Raw genomic sequence first — 21,023 nt, forward strand, 5'->3', positions numbered from 1 at the left:
CTGGTCCTTTCATCGAGTCAGGCAAATAAAGAGCAAAGGCAACATAAATTTAATCTTAGTATACAAGATGAGGAGAACAATATTAAACAGATCATAATTTTTGGTGTGTGAGTCTGTAAAGCATGCCTTTAAAGCTGCAGAGGGAGCAAAATAGGGTACTGTGTGGACTGTTGTTGTCATCCAGCTGTGTGCGTGTGTGGTCACGAAGTGCTGCGATCCCAGCTAGAGACTTCACATCTGTGTTTCCATGACCCAACAGATAGTATCACAGGAGCAGCTGCACATGATGAAAGAAAATGTGCCGAAATGTGCTTTTCCTTCTGGTTCTGCCATGCAACCAATTATGTGACCATAGGCATGTTACTCACCTCTCTGGGCCTCTGTCCCCCATCTGAAGGTTAGGGGACTGAACAGAGAGGCTTCTGCCAGAATTAGTAGTCTAGGAATTCCCATGCTTCTCTAAGACTATTGGAGACACTGACTGCACATGACCATCCAGCAGCCTGGTTTAGACTGTCCATCCTGGGACAGAAATGACTGAGGACACCCAGCATCTCATATCACCAGCTTTGGCATGGACCAAAACAACCAGCAAAAGTCATAAATGACAGCATATTGTATTGCAGAGGTATGAATAATTCAGTATCTCAGGGCAGCCCCATTATCTACCTGTGGTCACTCTGAAAAAGCTAGAGACAGCTGGCAAGGGAGCACGTGCACAAGGCTCAGCTCATAGTTCTGGGCTCCTTCTCATCTTTCGAGGCCATATGCAACCTTCCTGGCTGCTTTGGCCATAACTGAGGTACCATGCCTGATGGTCACTGTCATCAGGAAGGACATTCATTTACCAGGTGGCCTCAGGTATGAGCAGCCCACCTGCCTGCCTGGTTGCATGCAGGGAAGGCTCCTTTTTGGGCCCTCGAAAATTCCTGGAATTTTCAGTTATCTACATCTGATGCAGAGTCTTTTTTAGTCAGGAGTTAAAAATGAGCAGAAACTAAGGTTCCTTTGTCACTGTACTTCTATTACTAAGTTACAATGAGGTCTGAAACACAGAGATCTTACAGAGCTGAAGACAAATATAATCAGAGACCCCAGAAATAGTACTTTGCCATTTCCAACTAGCATTTTTAAAGAGCTTCATTGGCAGGATAAAATCCTAACATTCTTGGGGTGGGGGTTGGGGAGTTAATAAAACCCCAAAGAAGTGTGTTATATGACTTAACCAGTCAACTAGAGGAACAAAGATAATTAGAAAACCAAAATCCCTTACATCTTTATATTCTGAGGAAGGCAACTGATGTGACAGAAATAAATTCAAACCAGTTTCCCTGCAGATTATCCCATTTGAATACAACAAATGAATTCCCCAAACACAGTTGCCATGGTAGCCAGTACGTAGTGTTCCAGGCTCAGGCCCTCCCAAAGCCAGAAACATGTGGACAAGAGGTACCAGACAGTGAAGTGAGGGCTGGTTTCTCTCCTGGTGATTCTTTCTTAGGGCTTCCACTTCTGTCCACACATTGCTGGGTCAACTATATGACCTCAGGCATGGAGGCATGAGCTGGTTCAGAGGGTCAGAGCCCAAAACAAAACACTCACTAGGCCTAGTGACAATGCAGCAACAGACCTGTCCTAATATATTAATTCATATATCGTCATTATTTTCCTTGTCATTTTAGTCTCATAGGGAATTGTATCTGTGGGGAATTGACTCTTTTGCATCCAGATGCACACATTCATTCCCATTCATAATTGAAAACTGACTCTGAGAATTGTGTATGGAAGGTTTGTTGGAGAGAAAAAAAAAAAAAGCAGGACTGTAGTGGACACAGTGATGTTCCCTTCAGATTCCCTCTTCAGAGTGGAAGCTGCTAGAAATATCAACAGCTCCCAGCCCTCAGCTGCACCCCTCACCTGAGTTTGCCTCGACTTCAGAGAACAGACTCCCACAGTTATGCTCCTTCCCAAGGGTTACATGCAGCCAATGACTGGCTGATGTGGAGATACAATTCAGGACAACATTCCAAAAACTTCCCAGCTCTCCATTTCCCAGAGGACCAGCTTAACCCTCTGTCATAACCATATTGCTGTTCAGTGTTTCCCTTGCCTGATCCTGCCTTCCTCACTTTTTTCTAGGCCTATCTCTGGGAAGAACTCTCCAACAAACTTTCCACACACAATTCTCAGAATCAGTTTTCAGGAAACTCAATCTAAAATGAGGACTGATGAACATGAATGGGCAAATCCAAGTTTGGCAAGCCAACTAAACCTTGGGTTGACAATTTTTGAAAATGAGTTGCAATCAATTCAGACATGTTTACAATTATGTGTTAGGGAAGAAAATTAATTTTTTCAGTTGTATTCATATATTCACCCTGTACTAGAATAAAAGATTATTAAACCTCTAAAGCAGAGAAACAAGAATACTTTTAGCATATGGCCTATGTGTAAGAACTGTGGGGGAGAATATCACATCTGGTGAGGTACCTGTGATATACACGGGGGACCTACACTTCGAATGTGTGCCTTAAAACACCCTCTAGGTAATAAAGCATCTGTTGGCCCCTGGCACTATGTCCAAATCACTGGTTACCCAATGGGAGCCTCTTACCTCCAGGACCAGCCACAGCTGTCCCCCTACACAGTGATCCGCTTTGTAAAACATCCCGTAAAACTTGACAACATTGGGATGATTAGGAAGGAACTGCAAAATGTTGTATTCTGCTTCAATTTCTTCATCCATATCCTAAACAGTGTAGAAAAATGAAAGCTCGATTAACTCTAATAAGTAAGGAAGGGTACAGATATGACATCATGCTCAAATATTTAATAAAACATATTTACTGTGTATTTTCAATGTCATTATTATATCTTCAAAATACCTAACAATAGACATTCAGGCATCAATCTACACCTTTTATGAGTACATTATTACATTCTATTATTACAGTCTACGCCTTCTATTATTGCATATTACATCAATGTTTATGATGTTCTTTTTTTCTTTAATAATACTATAACAAATATCTTTTTTATTGAAAAGTGTCTGAATTTTCAAAGCAGTTAAGGTGAAGTTGCTTGAAGGGACCAAACACAGGATAGGACATGTAAAACCTCACTGTGCAAAACAGCATACAGCATAACCTCAGTGCTCTAAAATAAGATGTCAGCCTAAGATGACTGAATATCACAAATCTTTGTAACCTACAGAAAGACCAGGTAGTAAGATATATTACTCTTCCAAGAGAATAACTTCTGAAGATCTCCGTGGTCCTAAATGAAAACAACAGTAAAATGGACAAGAAACAAAACTCAAGGGAAGTTTTAACTCCAACTGGAGTCACTTCATTCACTAAAGCTGACAAATCATGACCCATTTTGAGATTTCATGCCAGGTTTCATGAAAATTAAGCCTAAAATCAAGAAAAGAAGTTGAAAACTTCGTGTGCATAAACACCAAATTTTGGTTACAATTTACAACTGTTACTTACACTGATTGGATCCAGAATTTTCACTGCAGCCAGGCTCCCATCTCTCTTGTTAGTTACCTTGTAGACCTTGCCATAGGTGCCTTTACCAATGGTCTCTATAATTTCCCAGGTGTCCGTGGGATCTGGAAGTGATTCAAGTCCAAGCATCATAGGATTATAGTGAAATAATCCATACAGATGTTTCCTGGTAGGGAGAAAAATTTGTTATGTGTAACAGATCACAGAATTGGGGGCAGTGGACTTTTGAAAAAAAAAGATTTTTATTTATTAACCAGCAACCTTGTGTTACTTTTTATTTTCTTCCTCTATTTTAAATAAACTTTTTTAAAAAAGAACTTGAACCTTCCTTAAGAAATGGTAATAGAATAGAGGGGAGGAGTAACATGGCTCTGAGACATCCCGAAAACATGATTCTAAAAATGGAAATGATATACACACCGCAGGAGACAGTAAGACAGCCGAAGAGGACGTTCTGTTCATAACTGGACAGTTGTCATGATAGGCCGCTGTATGGGGGCTGCTGCTAGGGAAAGTGGCTGAAAACTGTTAAGTCTAAAACCTTTGTCCCTAGGTTGTCGTAACCTTGAGGAGGGCTCCCTGATAGTCACAGGAAGCTAATCCCCAACATCTGTGCACAAAGTCTGAGCTGTTAAGAAGGAGGTTTGGTGCCTGTACCAAACACCAGTCCATGTAAAACACCTATTGCTGCAAAGGTCTTGGGGCCTACAAACAGCTACACTCAGACCTTATCCCTACAGTAATACCTAGTGTGGGAATCACACTGAGGGGTTAACCAGGAGCAGCAAACTCACTTCGCCTTAGTTAGCAGTACTCTATTTAACAAGGACACAGATCTTTGGGTTTAAATATGAACAGCAAGCATCGCAGGCAAAGTCACCCAAAACTGATTCCATGAAAAAGCCTCTCCAAGTTCAGTTGCTCTCAGACTGGGTGAGAGGTCCCAACTCTGGTCCGCTTCTAAACCCCAGTGGAGGGACAATCAGGCTCCAAAAACAAGGGCGACCATATCCACTCCCCACACGGTGGCTTATTGTCCACCCAGGGTGAGCACTTCTGACTCATGCTGAGCATTCCAATTTGCACTTTTAAATCTAGTTATTTTCTACACTGAATTCACCCAAAGCAAAGCCTTTTGACCAGGCACAAAAATTCACTTTTTTTTCTTTACCCTGATGACAGTATTTCAAAAATACTGAACACCATTACAAAAAACACACAACAACAAAGGGGCCTGTTAGTACTGTTAGTACTGGTTAGTACAGGGTCTTAAGGGCCCAGGCAAAGCCCACTATGGGCTGAGGCAGTGATTCTCAGCGGTCAAACAACTCCTGCCTTTCATGTGCTGGTTCCAAGATTCTTAGGATCTACAACCCTTCCTCCTACCCAATGTTTTATAAAGTCAATCTTTTTCACCACATGCTTCACATTTTTGCCATATCTGTATATCATCGTGCTATTCGTTACTAAATACTTCTAAATTATTTGTTTTCACTTAAATAAATGTCTTTTAAAGGCACTTTATAGTATTATCCTAAATGTAAAACCAGTATCATTTATCATATATCAAAATTAACTGCAAAAAGAGGATTAAAAACACTAAAGAATTATTCCATTCCAGCCAGATACTGCTGCCCCGGGGCTCCAGCCTAAGGTTACTCTTGTTCTTAAAAGGAGAGAGATCATTTAGTAATGGAGAGGAATGAAATGCTGGCAAAAACTTTTCCCTTGATGCAATCAGAAGACCTGAAAGAGAATTAATTAGCAAAGGAATAACTTGGTCATGGTATGATTCAGTGTGCTTTACCACGAGATCCCCAAAACCTCTTGACCACCTGAGAACACTGCGCCAAACCTGGCTTTTATAACAGCAAAAAGTAGGACCAGCTGGGGGTGCTTGCTGGTCAAGGCCAGACAGGCTGGGGAAAGCACCAAAATGAGACTCCATCAGCCTAAATATCAATACCTTACACTTACAATGTGGCCCCTGTTTCCCGACAGCATGTACACCTGCATCTGGCCTTGGCACCAGAACACAATAGTGCTGAAGCCAAAGTGCCTGCAAAAGCCTGGGACCCTGCCCTGGCCAGCGTGAGATTTGGGCTGGTTACTCTTCTTTGTAAGCCTCAGTTTCTCTACCTGGATCATGGGGCGGCTGCTGCTAGCTACTTCACAGAGCAGCCATTAGAATAACAGAATCTAAAAAGCATAATGGGAGCCCAGCAAGTATCATCTGTCATCACAGACAGCACAGCAACAAGATCTGCCTCAGAGTAGGTGAGGCTCAACAAACACTTCCCCTTTTTGTTTTATGTCACTTTTAACCACGAACTAAATAAGTTTTTGCTCCAGTCGGTTATTAGTTTCAGACACATGGCTAAATTAGTCTGAATCCAGCTACCGAATTTCACTGTGTTCAAAGAAATTAAAACAGAATGTGGCAGCAGGAGAGGAACTTGGAGGCCACTGAATCAAAACTCTTTTGCTAAATTGATCTCATTAGCATGCAGACATATAAGCAGAGAGAAGTGGTGCAGTTCTGGCTGAGGTGGGCTGGGAAACCAAGCACCTGCCCTGTGCCCTCCATGGGACCCTGATAGGGTGATCAACCATCCTGGTTTGCCTCAAGCTGCTTCTGTTTTAGGACTGAACCACCTTGCTAAACCTCTCAGAACATGGCAAACTGGGACAATTTGGACATAAGAAACCATCAATTAAGCACCCCCACCCCCGCCTCACACCCCCTGTTATGGGCTGAATTACGTCCCCTCTCCAAATTCGTACGTTGAAGTTCTAACCACCCAGTACTTCAGAATGTGACCATATTTGGAGACTTAGCCTTTAAAGTGGTAATAAGGCAAAATGAGATCATATGGGGAGGCCCTAATCCAATACAACTGGTCCTTAGAAGAAGAGCAGATAAAGGCACAGACAGAGGGAAGACCAAACACCTGGAAGCTAAGTGCCCCACAGACCCACTGAACAGCAATCTCTGCTCCCTCTAAATGAGAAAAGCTCACTCAGAGGGTCTAGCTACAGAGGGCACCAATAATGGGTGAGCAGAAGGCACACCAATCAGGTTCTGCCCCCATGTCCATCACATTCTCTCTGGGCATGCACAGACAAGGTTAACCAAAGGTGCAACAGAGCAGGTGCACTGCATAACAGCATTGCCTGGCTTCTGTCTTTAAAATCAATACTTGACTCTATAAACTCTCTGAGGATCAATTAAACAGTCATCGCAAACAGTAGCTGCTTATACAGCCCTATAAAGTGGTGATAATGTGGTCTTGGGAGGCAGCTGGAACAGCCCTTTGACAGCCAAAAAGCTGCTCCCGGCCAATGTACTAATCTTGAGGGTAGACTGAACTTCTGCCTATGTCTGTGTTTGGGGCATGGCAGAGCTGAGGCATCATGGAAGTAATCAGGGTTGACCCAAGAAAGGGCTAGCAGCAATTCGGAGTGAGAGGGACAATACCTGGAAACCTCAGAACTCTGTGGGACCCTTGAAGTCCCTGAAGAGGCACTTGGTCTTCTTACGGTCCCCAAAAATGGGGGCTTCAGGCATTTACTTAGACATGAAGAAAACAGTGATCTCAGGAGACTAGAAAATTCAGGTTATTCAGGTTACAGGTTCTGTATTCATTGAAAGACAAATAGAAGGACTAGGTCTACCTAGGCAGAGGTGGACAAGGGCACCTGTCTGTGGGGGAGGCTCATGTAGTCTGCAAACCAATCAGAAGTCCTACTGGCCCAGATGTGTCTGTGTGTGCAGCTATTCTAAAATAAAGATCTGATCAACACTCTTTGTCGTTGCACGTGGTAGTACTCAGAAGTCAGTGCCACAAATGGATTTCTCATCAAAGTGCTTACTCTCTCAGAGCAAGATTCTGATGTCCCCCATATTCCTGTGTCATCCAAACACTTCCACTACCAGGAATGCCAAGTTATTAGCAGGGCAAAGAAGATATCACCTAGGAAAGATATTCCTGGTTAGTGTTCACCTATCTTTAATCACACATTGCCAAATATCTAGGAAATACCCAAGCTTCTCATTACTTAGGCCACTATCAGATGATAGGTAGATAGGTAGGTAGATGATAATTTTTTTTTTTTTTTTTTGAGAGTCTCACTCTGTTGCCCAGGCTGGAGTGCAGCTGAACAATCTCAGCTCACTGCAATCTCCACCCCAAGAGTTTCAGCAATTCTCCTAACTCAGCCTCCCCAGTAGCTGGGACTACAGGTGGGCACCACCATGCCCAGCTAATTTTTGTATTTTTAGTACTGATGGGTTTTTACCATGTTGGACAGGCTGGTCTTGAACTCCTGACCTCAGGTGATCCACCCACCTTGGCCTCCCAAATGCTGGGGTTATAGGCATGAGCTACCATACCCGGCCTAATATATAATTTAGTAGAATACTTTATCCTTCTGGTACCTTAGAAGTTAAAAACAATTGTCATTTGCTTGCCTTTATTTTTCTTTCTTTTTAGGAAGCAAACTAAAGGGCAGAGGCTGTAACTCTTTATGGCTCTTGACCAGAACAAATGCATTTAACATGACCTCTGTTTGTGATTAACAACAAAGGGGCTGGTCCTGTACCACCAGAGAACAGCTAAGCTCCAAATCCACCCCCATTCCCACCCCAAGAGAGTGGTGACTTGCCCACATTTAAACATCACAGTGTAATGAGTAGTTTCACATATGGCTATAAACTAATGCTCCAGGCACTGCTTTATCTTACTAGGATTGAATGTCTATAGACTTCTATTGGAGTTTGGTTTCAATTATCAGCAAAGGACATACTTAAAAAAAAAAATAAGCCATGAAATATTCTGTGGTTCAGTTTTGTCAAACATTACACCATAGAGATTTTCACTCTAGATTTCTAGCATTCACAAAAAAAGACAGAACATCGAACATTATGCTTCCTCATGCAAGAACACCTAAGAAAGAGAGTTGCCAAAAAAATTAAATCTGAATCTGATCAGGCTTCTAGATGGCCAATTTACAGGAAAAACAAAGGACAGGGCAACATGTTAAACACCATGAGGTCAATAAGCAAAAACCAGACTAAGAAACTCTCCAAGACCAATGACCCAATTTCTTCAGCAAATAAATTACAAATAAAAATAAACAAATCGAAAAGCATAACCTCGGGATTGAGAGAAGCTTAAAATACATATCAAGTGTGAAATAAAGCATGGATTCACACCATCAAGTTAAAAATTGTAACATTTATGAGATTAGAAAACTGGCTAGTTATCTGATATCAAGAAAGTATTGTTAATTATGTTTTAGTTGTGATAATGATACAGACAGGAGGTAGGGAAATACTAGGTAGAAGAGGATGGTTCCCTGTCAAAGGCTCCACCCTCAAGTGTGGAAACCAGTGCCCTAAATGAGAACAGTTATCCCTGTTTTCCTGCCCAAGTGTTGCCTTTTTGTTCCACCTCACTCCTCCTATCCTGTGCCCAAATAAACTCTAGACCTCAGCTGGCAAAGAAGCAGCTGAACATTGACAGAAGAAGCAACTGAACACTGGACACTACGGATAGATGGGCTTAACTTCAGATTGCATGACTATGGCGAGGAGCTCAGCTGCAGGGGGCTGGGCTTCACGGAAAGATCACCTGCTCCATCCCCTTTCTAGCTCTGCTTCTGCTGAGAGCCACTTCCACTACTTAATAAAATTCTCCACATTGAACACCTTTCAGAACTTTTGTGTGACCTGATTCTTCCTGGACTCTGGACAAGAATTCAAGATACAGGAACCCAACAAGGCTATCACATTGACTCTTCACTGAACCCAAAAAGGCTGTCACATTGACTGTGCACTTAGGCTGTCCCTGGGCCGCAAAGCTAAAAGAGCATTAATTGTAACACACCTCTAGACGCTGCCATGGGGCCGGAATGCAAAAGTACTTGCCCTGATCCAGGCATCCACTTGCCTGCATGCTCCTTCCCATGAGGGGCTGAGCCCAGTGGGTTCCAGTGAGTGAAGTTTGTTGCTGCCAGTGCCGAAGTGGCTAGCTGGTCCCAGAGCCAGTGCACTCTAGTTCCCATCTGTGAAAGGGTCAAGGGAACTTGACCTTCCAACTCAATAACTGTATTTGTGGTTATGTTTTTTAAAAATGTCCTTGAGTCGGGCACGGTTGTTCACACCTGTCATCCCAGCACTTTGGGAGGCCGAGGCAGGTAGATCACGAAGTCAGGAGTTTGAGACCAGTCTGGCCAATATCCTGAAACCCTGTCTCTACAAAAAATTAGCCTGGTGTGGTGGTGTGCGTCTGTAATCCCAGCTACTTGGCAGACTGAGGCAGAAGAATTCCATGAACCCTGGAGGCGGAGGTTGCAGTGAACCAACATCGCTTCATTGCACTCCAGCCCAGGCAACAGTGCAAGACTCCTTCTCTAAATAAATAAAATAAAATAAAAACGTAAAAGTGTCCTCATCTTTTAGCAATACATACTGAAATGCTATGTCTGGAATAACATAGAAAAGAAGAAAATAACAATGGGTACATATGAAACAAGATTGATCATGGGAGGATAATTATTGAAGCTGAGTATATGGGATTGCATATACTTTTGTAAGTTTTTCCATTTCTATAAGAAAGTTTAAAAAAAAATATGTATAGTTAATGTGTAACAGTGTATATTCTGGTATTCAAACACATGGTGAATCCCCTCTCCCTGAAGCATTTCCCCACCATCACCCTGAGACTATTCCAAAAAGTCACAAAGTCTATGTGGATGAGCACTTTACTTGTGTAAGAAACAGTAAACCACTAACATAAGACCAACAAAAAACAACCAGGCATTTGTCTGGTATTTATTCTTTTTAATCCTCACTCTGTGTTAGATAACTTAAGTGAAAAGGAATAAATTTAAAACACTCACACTCATATTGTTAGAAATTCACCTTCCCAATCCACCTCTTGCTTACTGAGATACAGTCAGTCCCACAATATGGCTGCTGTCCCAGCCCAAACTGCCACTAAATGCAGAGTTGTAGTTACAAAAAACTACTGAGCTCCTGAATGGTATAAGGAAAAGCAATAGTCAGAAGAATGCAAATGACTTTCTTCTTCCCATCCAACCCTTGTTCCTTCCTCCAAAAGGAGGAAAAGAGAAAGAATATCAACAGGCAGAAACTGAGATGAACAAAACTACTCATCACTACAAAGCTCTGTGATCTTTCTCATCTTGTCCCTGAAAAAAACTGCCCCCTGGCATGAAGCTATGTCTGCCCAAGGCTAAACAGAGACACATAAAAGAAGAGACAAATATGCATTAACTAGCTGAGTAGACTGCCCTTAAGCACCCAGTGAAAGGCCTGAAGGGAAAATGAAGAATAGTTTAAGGTGGGCCTTGAGGTTAGCAATAAAAGGAATCAAAAATGAAATTTCACGTGGTGCCCTTAAAACTGATGTGTTTAGTGAAGAAGGAAAAAAAAAAAAAACAAAGGAGAGAGGTGCTCCTGATAAATTTCTGATCATTCACCTGTATTTTTTCAGAGGCCCTAGGGGCTTATTTCCCACATTAGGTCAAAAGCAATAGATTAGCTCACTTCTTCATGGTTGCAGCGAGCACTACACACACTCAGTCTCATGTGTGCCTGATTCTCCCACATCTAACTGCTCATTGCTTGCTGCTTTGCCCAACACCTCTTAAGATTAATCAGAAATGATACTTTTTTCAAGGTTATTGTACCCCATCTACCCTTCTTTCAATAACAGGTCATAAAGTAGCCAAAATTACCATAAAATGTTATTTATGCATTCAGTAAATAATAAGTGCCAATTACATTCAAGCTACACTAGGTTCCACAAGAAATATAATGAAGAAGAAGAAACTGAGCTCTGCACTGGAGGTTCCAAATTTGTTTCAAAAATTTTTATGACTTCTGGGGTGAGATGGCGAAGTGAAGTCAAGTATCTCCTTTCCCTAAAACCCAATGAATAAACAACACTACCATGGAAACTTGAAATCCAGCAAACAAAACAAAATATACTAGCAGTAATCAAACAAAAGAAGGGATTTAACTTCAGGCCATAATCTTTGAAGAGTAGCATTCAGTGAAAGTGAGAGATAATAGATCCCAAGAATCACTGCTCAAGCAATTCACTCTCTCTCTCTATTCTCCCGGAGTGTGATGGGATTTGGGAGACGGTGAAGAAACAAAATACTGAAAAACCTCAGCAATACTCCCTGTGACCGCCTGATGGGTTCTTCATGCCGGTTGCACAAACAAAATCAACTCATGGCATTGCAGTAAAAGTTTAACTGACATGAGGCCGGCCACACCATGTGAAAGATGGAGTTATTATTCAAATAATTCTCCTTGAAATCTTCAAAGTTAGGGGTTTTACAAAGGCAGTTAGAAGGAAAGGGTGGGAGTGGTGAGGCACTGGGCACTTGCTTCTGATTGGTTGGGTCAGAGATGAAATCATAGGGAGTTGAAGCTGTCCTCTTGCTCTGAGATGCTGTTGGGTGGGGCCACAGAAGGAGTTGGCCATCAAGGTGGAGCTAGGTGTCAGACATGTTTAAAAAAAAAAAAAAAAAAAAAAAAAAAAAACCTTCCAATCCCTAGGTTCAAAAATAGTGATGTTATCTGCAGGAGTAATTGGGAAAGTTGCATCTCTTGTGACATCTGAAATAATGGCTGACAACCATGTATGTCTACATCTTAGCAGAATTCAGGCTCCTGGGCTTCTCCTAGCCTGGTGCTCTCTCAGTAGCTTTGCAAAGACAGCTGAGTTTGGGGGAAGGGTTATTATCATTCAAGCTATAAACTAAATGTCTCCTAAGCTAACCCAGGAATAACTGAAGGCAGCTTGACGGCTAAAGGCACTAGAGGGGTTGGCTAGATCAAATCTCCCCCACTGCCATACAGGTATTGATCGATTTACGACCTATGCAACTTACGACCATTCGACTTTACAACCACAATCGCTAGCCACGACTGCTCCGCGTCTGGCAGCGCAAACATTGCCCAGCTGGGCATACGACAGTGCGGACCAGCTTCCAACAGCACTACCATCTCCGCGTGCACCATTTCAACTGTACATATAGCCTACTCAACTCTTATGACCAAATCGTGTTACGACCGGTCCGTGGTCCCGACCGTGGTCGTAAGTCGAGCACTAGCTGTAATTTTCTGACATAATTTTTGCAAAGGCAGTTTCATCTCTATTTAGAGAAAAATGGACAGAGAAGGTGAGTTAGCAGGAAAAGGATTCTAGGGTTCATTCATTTACACATTCAATAAGAATTTACTAAGAACTTTTTACATGTATTACTTAACACTAGGCTTTTTTTTTTTTTTGGAGACAGGTTCTCACTCTGTCACCCAAGCTGGAGTGCAGTGGTGTGATCACGGCCAACTGTAGTCTCAACCTCCTGGCCTGAAACTACCACCCTATCTCAGCCTCCAAAGTATTAATAGCTGGGACCACAAGCATGTGCCACCACATCCAGCTAATGTTTTTTGGTAGGTAGGGTGGTGGGTAAAGACAGCATCTTGCTATGTTGCCCACATTAGTCTCAAAATCCTGGGTTAAAGTAATCCTCCTGACTCAGCTTCCCAAACTGCTGGGATTACAGACATGAGCCACCATGCCTGCCCAATACTAGCCTCTTAAAAGGAAGTAGGAGAAATAATCAGACTCTATTCTAAAAAGAGGAACATTTCCAAAGCCATGCTGTAGCAGTTGCCTCCTATCAGGTGGAAAGACCCTAACACAGCACATCCAATGACTTTTCAAAGAGAAGAGTAAAGCTGATATGCATCAACTGTGACTGCCCCTAACACTCAGAGACCCATAGATCTGAGGGAAAAATTAAAAACTCTCAGAAAAACAAATATTTCCTGATGAAATCACTGAACATCAAGGTAGAGAAAGAATTTTTTAGGTGTGTGTGTGATGGTTAATATCAAATGTCAACTTGCTTGGATTGAAAGATGCAAATTATTGTTCTTGGTGAAACAGGAGAGTTCTCTGACTCCTCTCACAGGATATGCAACAGGGGTGTGGCTTGACTATTTGGCCGTGTACCTCCTTAAACCCATTATGGGAGGGGGGCACATAAATGGTCAGGTGCAGGATCTGGGGTGAGAGCCTTGGGAGCTCCAGACCCACATTAGCATCGAGGGGTGGGTACCTAAGACTCCCAAAGCCCAAGTGGGCATGTGTTAGAGTGTACTCATTTAGCTTTGCCATCCACAGATGGCTTAAGTGTTAACCAGCTCAGTGCTCTCTTGGTACCCAGGTCCTTGTCCAGCATTCAGGAAGAATCATGTCACACAGACTTGAAGATGGTAAAGGTGGGGATTTTATTGAGTGGTGGAGGTGGTGCTCAGTAGGATGGATGGGGAGCTGGAAAGGGAATGGGGTGGGAAGATGATCTTCCTCTGGAGCTTGGATGTCCAGCAGCAGATCTCCTCTCCAACCACCCCAGCTGAATTTTTCTTGGTGTTCAGAAGCTCCTTTTCTTCTCTCTGCTGTGCCAATCTACTATTCTTCTGTTTGTCTCCTCATCTTCTGTGGATCCTGGGGTTTGGGGTTTATACAGGTACAGGATAGGGGGGTGTGGCAGTCCAAAAGGCAACTTTTGGACATGAAAACATAATGCCTGTTCCCATTAGGGCCATGGGTTTCTATGCTTGTGGGTGGAGTCTTTGCCAGGGAACCACCCTCTTCTACCCAGTATTTCCCTGTCTCCTGTCCATATCACTGGACGTGTCTGTGAGGATGTTGCCAAAAGAGATTACCATTTGAGTTAGTGACCTGGGAGAGGCAGACCCACCCACAATCTAGGCAGGACGACATAATCACCTGCCAGAGCGGCAAGGATAAACCAAGCAGAAGAACTCAAAAAGACTAGACTTGTTGAGTCTTCTAGTCTTCTGGACTACTTCTTCCTTCCGTGCTAGATGCTTCCTGCCCTCAAACATCAGACTTCAAGTTCTTCAGCTTTTGGATTCTTGGACTTAGACCAGTGGTTTGCCAGGGGCTCTAAGACCTTTGGCCACAGACTGAAGATTGCACTGTTGGCTTCTCGACTTCTGAGGTTTTGGGACTTGGACTGATTTACCACTGACTTCCTTGCTCCTCAACCTGCAGATGGCTTTAGCTTGTGATCATTTGAGTCAATTCTCCTTAATAAACTCCCTTTCACATATACATATATCCTATTAGTTCTGTCCCTCTAGAGAGCCCTAATGCAACAGGATACACAATCCCTCTAGAGAACCCTGACTAATACAATAAGATACACACATCCCCAAAACCAAAACCAAATTTTCTCTCCAATTAACACTCAAAACAAGAAAAATATGTAAACTGTGTATACGAACAAAGCTTTTTTCTTTTCCTTGAGACAGGGTCTTGCTCTGTTGTCCAGGCTGGAGTGTAGTAGCACAATCACAGCTCAGTGCAGCCTCAACCTCCTGGGCTCAAGGAATCCTCCCACTGCGGCCTCCTGAGTAGATGGGACCACAGGTGCACACTACCACACATGCTAATTTTTTTTTATTTTTTGTAAAGACAGGGTCTTCCTAACAGCCCAGGCTGGTCTTGAACTCCTGGGCTCAAATGACCCTCTCACCTTGGCCTCCCAAAGTGATGACATTTACAGGCATTAGCCACCATGCCCAGAATGCATAAAGTTCAGAAATGGAAAAAAAGTGTGAGCAAGTATTTTTATATTCAGCGAAACTATGTTCAAGTATAAAGACAACAACAGACACTTTCAGACATGCAGCAGCTTCAGTACTTCCTGAAAAAGTCACTTGATTCCAAAATCTAGCTAACCAAGAGATAAGTGTGAAGCTCTAGTAAAAAGTCTGATAAGAAGAAATGAATCCATTAATACTTAGAAATAAAGCTAATCAACAGTGTGAAGTATGTTTACAAAAGGGAAATGTTATGCATTTCAATAATAAAAATGAATAATCAAACAGAGAGAAACAGAAGGGTGACATTTCCTCCTCCTTTACTTTTTCGATGCTAAATTAAGAAACTGAGATTTAAATATCCTCTTTAAAATTAAGTTACCAAGGAAAAAGACAATATTAATAAGGAGAAAATATATATGATAATTTTCTCATTAGTTTCAGTAAGTAGGCAATAGATAATTGATAAACTGCTAAATGGATGCTAAAACCACTACAAAGTTATCAAATAGATCTCTAAAAGACCTGAAAATAAACTATAAGTCTTTGACATTACCACAAGAAAAGCACACTTACTCATATCAACATACATACAAACATCAAACAAAAAGACAATCTATGGAGTAAGAGGATGAGTGGAGGTGGTGATGAGGGGACATTAAGAACAGAAAATATAAGGTAAATATCTATTCTATCAATAAACATAGGATTCTTTAATAAGGTAAAAACATAGAAAAAAACAAATCTATAGATTTCCACATATAAAACAAGCTGTTCAAGAGCCTATGACTCAGAAACTTTAAAAGTAAAAAAAAGAAGTCAAATATAAATGAGGTAAATTGTAACAAGGCCAAAAAGAGTCATAATATTAATATAAGAAAAGAGTAAATTAAAAACTATCAAAGAACATAAAGGGTTACTTTACACTCAACAACAGTAATTGGGCAATTACTATGCACCAGATACTATTCTATGCACTGTTAGAATGGCCAAAGTTTAAATCAATAATAAGCTTATAAATGTTATAAATCCTTCAGTATCAAAAACAATGTGTCAAAATTCATAAAAGCATAAACTTGTAGAAGAAATCAACAAAACACAATAAAAGTAAAAAACACTGTCAGCTAAGACAGAACAAGGTAACAAAATAAGAAATATGTGATACAGGCCGGGCGCGGTGGCTCAAGCCTGTAATCCCAGCACTTTGGGAGGCCGAGGAGGGTGGATCACGAGGTCAAGAGATCGAGACCATCCTGGTCAACATGGTGAAACCCCGTCTCTACTAAAAATACAAAAAATTAGCTGGGCATGGTGGTGCGTGCCTGTAATCCCAGCTACTCAGGAGGCTGAGGCAGGAGAATTGCCTGAACCCAGGAGGCGGAGGTTGCGGTGAGCCGAGATCGCGCCATTGCACTCCAGCCTGGGTAACAAGAGCGAAACTCCGTCTCAAAAATTACTATGAAAAAAAAAGAAATATGTGATACAATAAAAAGGTGAACCCATTAGATGCACATCAATAAGTGTATATTTAACATAAAACTTATTTTCAAGCACTAATGGGATATTTTAATTTTAAAAATAAAGAATACATTAAGCCACAAAGTAAAGCCTCAATACGTTCCAAGAAAATGAAATGTGAACAATCTTCCCTGACCACAGTACAAATATTAATAATGAAAAGAAGAAACCTAGCCACCTGAAAATATTAAAACTCTTTTAGATCTTGATGTGAAGCAAAAAGTCAAAACTGAAATTACAGAGTAAATAAAAGTAACAATATTGAAGATACTACCAAGCAAAAAACTTAAGAAGGTTGGGTCAAGACAAAACCTTATAGAATTAAACATTTTACCAAGCAAATGATAATAAAAACAAAATTTTAAAATATTCTATTCAAAAAGGTAGAAATAGATCAATAAAATAAGCATAAGGAAAGTATAAAAAATATAAAAGCAGAAACTGATGAATAGAAAAACAGTACATAATTAAAGGTGTAGTTCTCTGGGGACAAAACAAAAAATAAAATTATCAAGAAAAAGAGAAAAATACAAAATTAAAAATAGAAAAGAAACAGATGTATAAAAATTTAAAATTATAACTACTTTGAAAATCTCAAAAATAGTAAATTATATTACTTGTTATAATGATAAATAATTATAAAATGAATGTTTTCTTAAATATAAATAACAAAAATTAAATCCAAAAGAAACAGAAAACTTAGGTAGACATATAATAATAGAAGAAATTCAGAATATTGGAAAAAAAAAGCTAGCCCTCAAAAAGCCACAGGCTCAGGTGGTGTTAATAATAAATTCTTCCAGACCTTCAAAGAACAGATAATTCCAATGCAATTTATGTTTTCCAGGTCATGACGGAAGAAAAAAATTTCAAATCACTTAAAGTAACAAAATATTCCTACCAAACAGGATAAAAGTAGCACAGAAAAAGAAAACTACAATCAACCTCACTTAAGAATACTTGTATAAAAATGATAAATTAAAAATCAGTCAATACCAGCACTTTGGGAGGCCGAGGCGGGTGGATCACGAGGTCAAGAGATCGAGACCATCCTGGTCAACATGGTGAAACCCCGTCTCTACTAAAAATACAAAAAATCAGCTGGGCATGATGGCGCGTGCCTGTAATCCCAGCTACTCAGGAGGCTGAAGCAGGAGAATTGCCTGAACCCAGGAAGCGGAGGTTACGATGAGCCGAGATCGTGCCATTGCACTCCAGCCTGGGTAACAAGGGCGAAACTCCGTCTCAGGAAAAAAAAAAAAAAAAAATCAGTCAATAGGAGAATCTTGGGTTAGAGGCGGAGCAAAATGATCAAATAGAAGCTTCCACTGGTAGTGCCCTACAGCAACACCAAACTGAAAAATTATCCACGCAAAAAAGCACCTTCATAAGAACCTAAAATCAGGTGAGTGATCACAATACCAGTTTTTTAACTTCATGTTACTGAAAGAGGCACTGAAGAGGGTAGGAAAGATAATCTTGAATTGCTGATGCCACCTTTCCTCCCTTCTCCCAGCAGCAGTCATGTGGCCCAGAGAGAGAATCTGTGCACTTGAGAGAGGGAGAATGCAGTGATTAGAGAAATTTTCATTGGAACTCAGTGCTGCCCTGTCACAGTGGAAAGTAACACCAGGCAGAACTCAGCCAGCACCCGCGGAGGGAGCATTTTAGAACAACCATGCCAGGGGGAAATTGCACCTCCCAGTGATAGGAACTTGAGTTCTGGCAAGCCTCACCACCATGAATTAAAGTGCTCTGGGGTTCTAAAGAAATCTGAAAGGCAGTCTAGGCCACAAAGACTGCAATTCCTGGGAAAGTCCTGATGCTATGTTGAGCTCAAAGCCAGTGGACTTGGAGAGTATTCAACCTAGTAACACATCAGCCAAGGCCGAGATTGTACCACCCCTCTTCCAACCCCAGGCAGTGCAGCTCATAGCTCCTCAAGAGACTCTTTCCTTCTGCTTGAGGACAGGAGAGGGAAGAGGAAAGAGGACTTTATCTTACAACTTGGATACCAGCTCAGCCATAGAAGGATAGGGCACCAGGAAGAGTCCTGAGGCCCTATCTCCTCTATGACATTTCTAGACACACCCTGGGCCAAAAAGAAACCTGCTGCCTTAAAGGGAAGGACCCAGTCCTGACAGGATTCATCACTTGCTTATTAAAGAGCACTTTGGCCCTGAATATTCAGCAGTGGTACCCAGGTGGTATTTGCAGCAGGCCTTGGGTAAGATTCAAAGGCATGCTGGCCTCAGGTGTGACCCAGAATGTTCCTAACTGTGGTGGCAATGGGGAGGGATTCCTTCTGCTTGAGAAAAGGAGAGAAAAGAGTAAAGGAGACTTTGTCTTGCTGCTTAGGCAGCAGCTCAACCTCAGTATGGTAGAGCAGCAAGAGGGATCTTGCGGTCCTCAGCTCTAGGCCTCGGCTCTTGGATGGCATTTCTGGACCTGTCCTGGGCCTGAGGGGAGCTTACTATCCTGAAGGGAGGGTCCCAGGCCTGGCAGTATTCATCATAAGCTGAATGAAGAACATTTGGGCCTTGAATTAACATTGGCTGTAGCCAGGTAGTTCTTGCTGTGGCCTGGGCAGTGGTGGCCAAGGGAGATTCCTCTGCCATAAAAAGGGCCCTCCCTTTTCATAGAGTGGGAAGGACTTTGTCTTGTGGCTTGGGTGGCAGCTCAGCCTCAGTATAATAGAACACCAGGTACATCCCTAAGGTTTCTGACTCAGGCTCTGGCTTCCAGACAGCATCACTGAGCCCACACAGGACCAGGGGGAAGTTGCTGCCCTAAAGGGGAGAACACAAGCCTGGCTGGCTTCACCTGCTGACAGTAAAATCCTAGGGCCTTGACTGAATGTCGGCAGTAGCCAGGCAGTGGTTACTGTGGGCCTTGGGTAAGACCCAGTACTGTGCTGGCTTTAGGCTGACCCTGCATAGTCCAGTGGTGGGAGCCATAGGGGCACTTGTGTCACCCCTCTCCCAACGCTAGGCAGCTGGGGGGCGGGGAGAAGGGAGGGAGGGAGAGAGAGAGAGACAGACAGACAGACAAACAGACTCTGTTTGGGAGAAAGCAAGGGGAGAGAACAAAAATCTGTCCCTGGCAATCCAGAGAATTCTTCCAGATCTTATCTAAGACCACCAAGGTGGTACCTATATGAGTCTGCAAGAACCACAGTGTTACACGGCTTAAAGTGTCCCCTGATGAAGATATGGCTGTTGTGACCAAAAACTTAGATCACAACACCCAAGTCCCTTTGAATACCTGGAAAGCCTTCCCAAAAAGGACAAATACAAGCCCAAACTGTGAAGACAACAATAAATACCTAATTCTTTAATACCTAGCCATCAACAAACACCCATAAATATCAAGACCATCCAGGAAAATATAACCTAACCAAACAAACTAAATAATGTACCAGGGGTAATCCTGGGGAGACAGAGACATGCGACCTTTCAGACAGAGAATTCAAAATAGCTGTATTGAGGAAACTCAACAAAATTCAAGATAATACAAAGAAGGAATTCAGAATTCTATCAGATAAATTTAATGGAGATTGAAATAATTTAAAACAATCAAGCAGACATTCTGGCATGGAAAAATTCAATTGACATACTAAAGAATTCATCAGAGTCTCTTAACAGCAGAATTGATGAAGCAGAAGAAAGAATTAGTGAGCTTGAAGACAGGCTATTTGAAAACATCAAGTTAGAGTAGACAAAAGAAAAATGAATGAAAAACAAAAAAACAAGACAGCATACCTATAAGATCTAGAAAGCAGCCTCAAAAGGGCAAATCTAAGAGTTATTGGCCTTAAAGAGAAGGTAGAAAGAGAGATGTGGTAGAAAGTTTATTCAAAGGGATAGTAAGAGAGAACTTCCTAAACCTAGAGGAAGATATCAATATTCAAGTACAAGAATACTATAGAACACCAAGCAGATTTAACCCAAAGAAAACCACCTCAAGACATTTAGTAAACAAACTGCAAAAGGTGAAAAAAAAGAAAGGATTCTACAAGTAGCAGGAGAAATGAAACAAGTAATAGACAAGTAATATACAAAGGAGCTCCAGTACATCTGGCAGCAGACTCCTCAGTAGAAACCTTACTGGGGAGAAGAGAGTGACATGGCATTATTTAAAGTGCTGAAGGGAAAAAAAACTTTCATCCTAGAATAGTATATCCATCCAAAATATCCTTCAAACAGGAAGGAAAAATGAAGACTTTCCCAGACAAAGCTGAAGGAACTGGTCAGTACCAGAAATGACCTACAAGAAATGCTAAAGGGAGTTCTTCAATCTGAAAAAAAGGATGT

General features: G+C 41.7%; 1 protein-coding gene across 2 annotated transcripts in view; it reads right to left on the reverse strand.

Annotated features, from left to right (window-relative positions):
• Positions 1–21,023, reverse strand: part of MYO3B (myosin IIIB) — a 499,023-nt gene that overhangs the window by 457,252 nt on the left and 20,748 nt on the right. For both annotated transcript variants that reach the window (XM_032293013.1, XM_032293014.1), the window contains exons 2-3: positions 3,495–3,678; positions 2,615–2,749 (exon numbers count right to left, since the gene is read on the reverse strand). In XM_032293013.1, the coding sequence (XP_032148904.1) occupies positions 2,615–2,749; positions 3,495–3,678 (319 nt within the window). The remainder of the gene's footprint in view (positions 1–2,614; positions 2,750–3,494; positions 3,679–21,023) is intronic.

This window comes from Sapajus apella, unplaced genomic scaffold (assembly GCF_009761245.1).
Source record: "Sapajus apella isolate SASKATOON/1434 unplaced genomic scaffold, GSC_monkey_1.0 scaffold28, whole genome shotgun sequence".
NCBI lineage: Eukaryota > Metazoa > Chordata > Mammalia > Primates > Cebidae > Sapajus > Sapajus apella.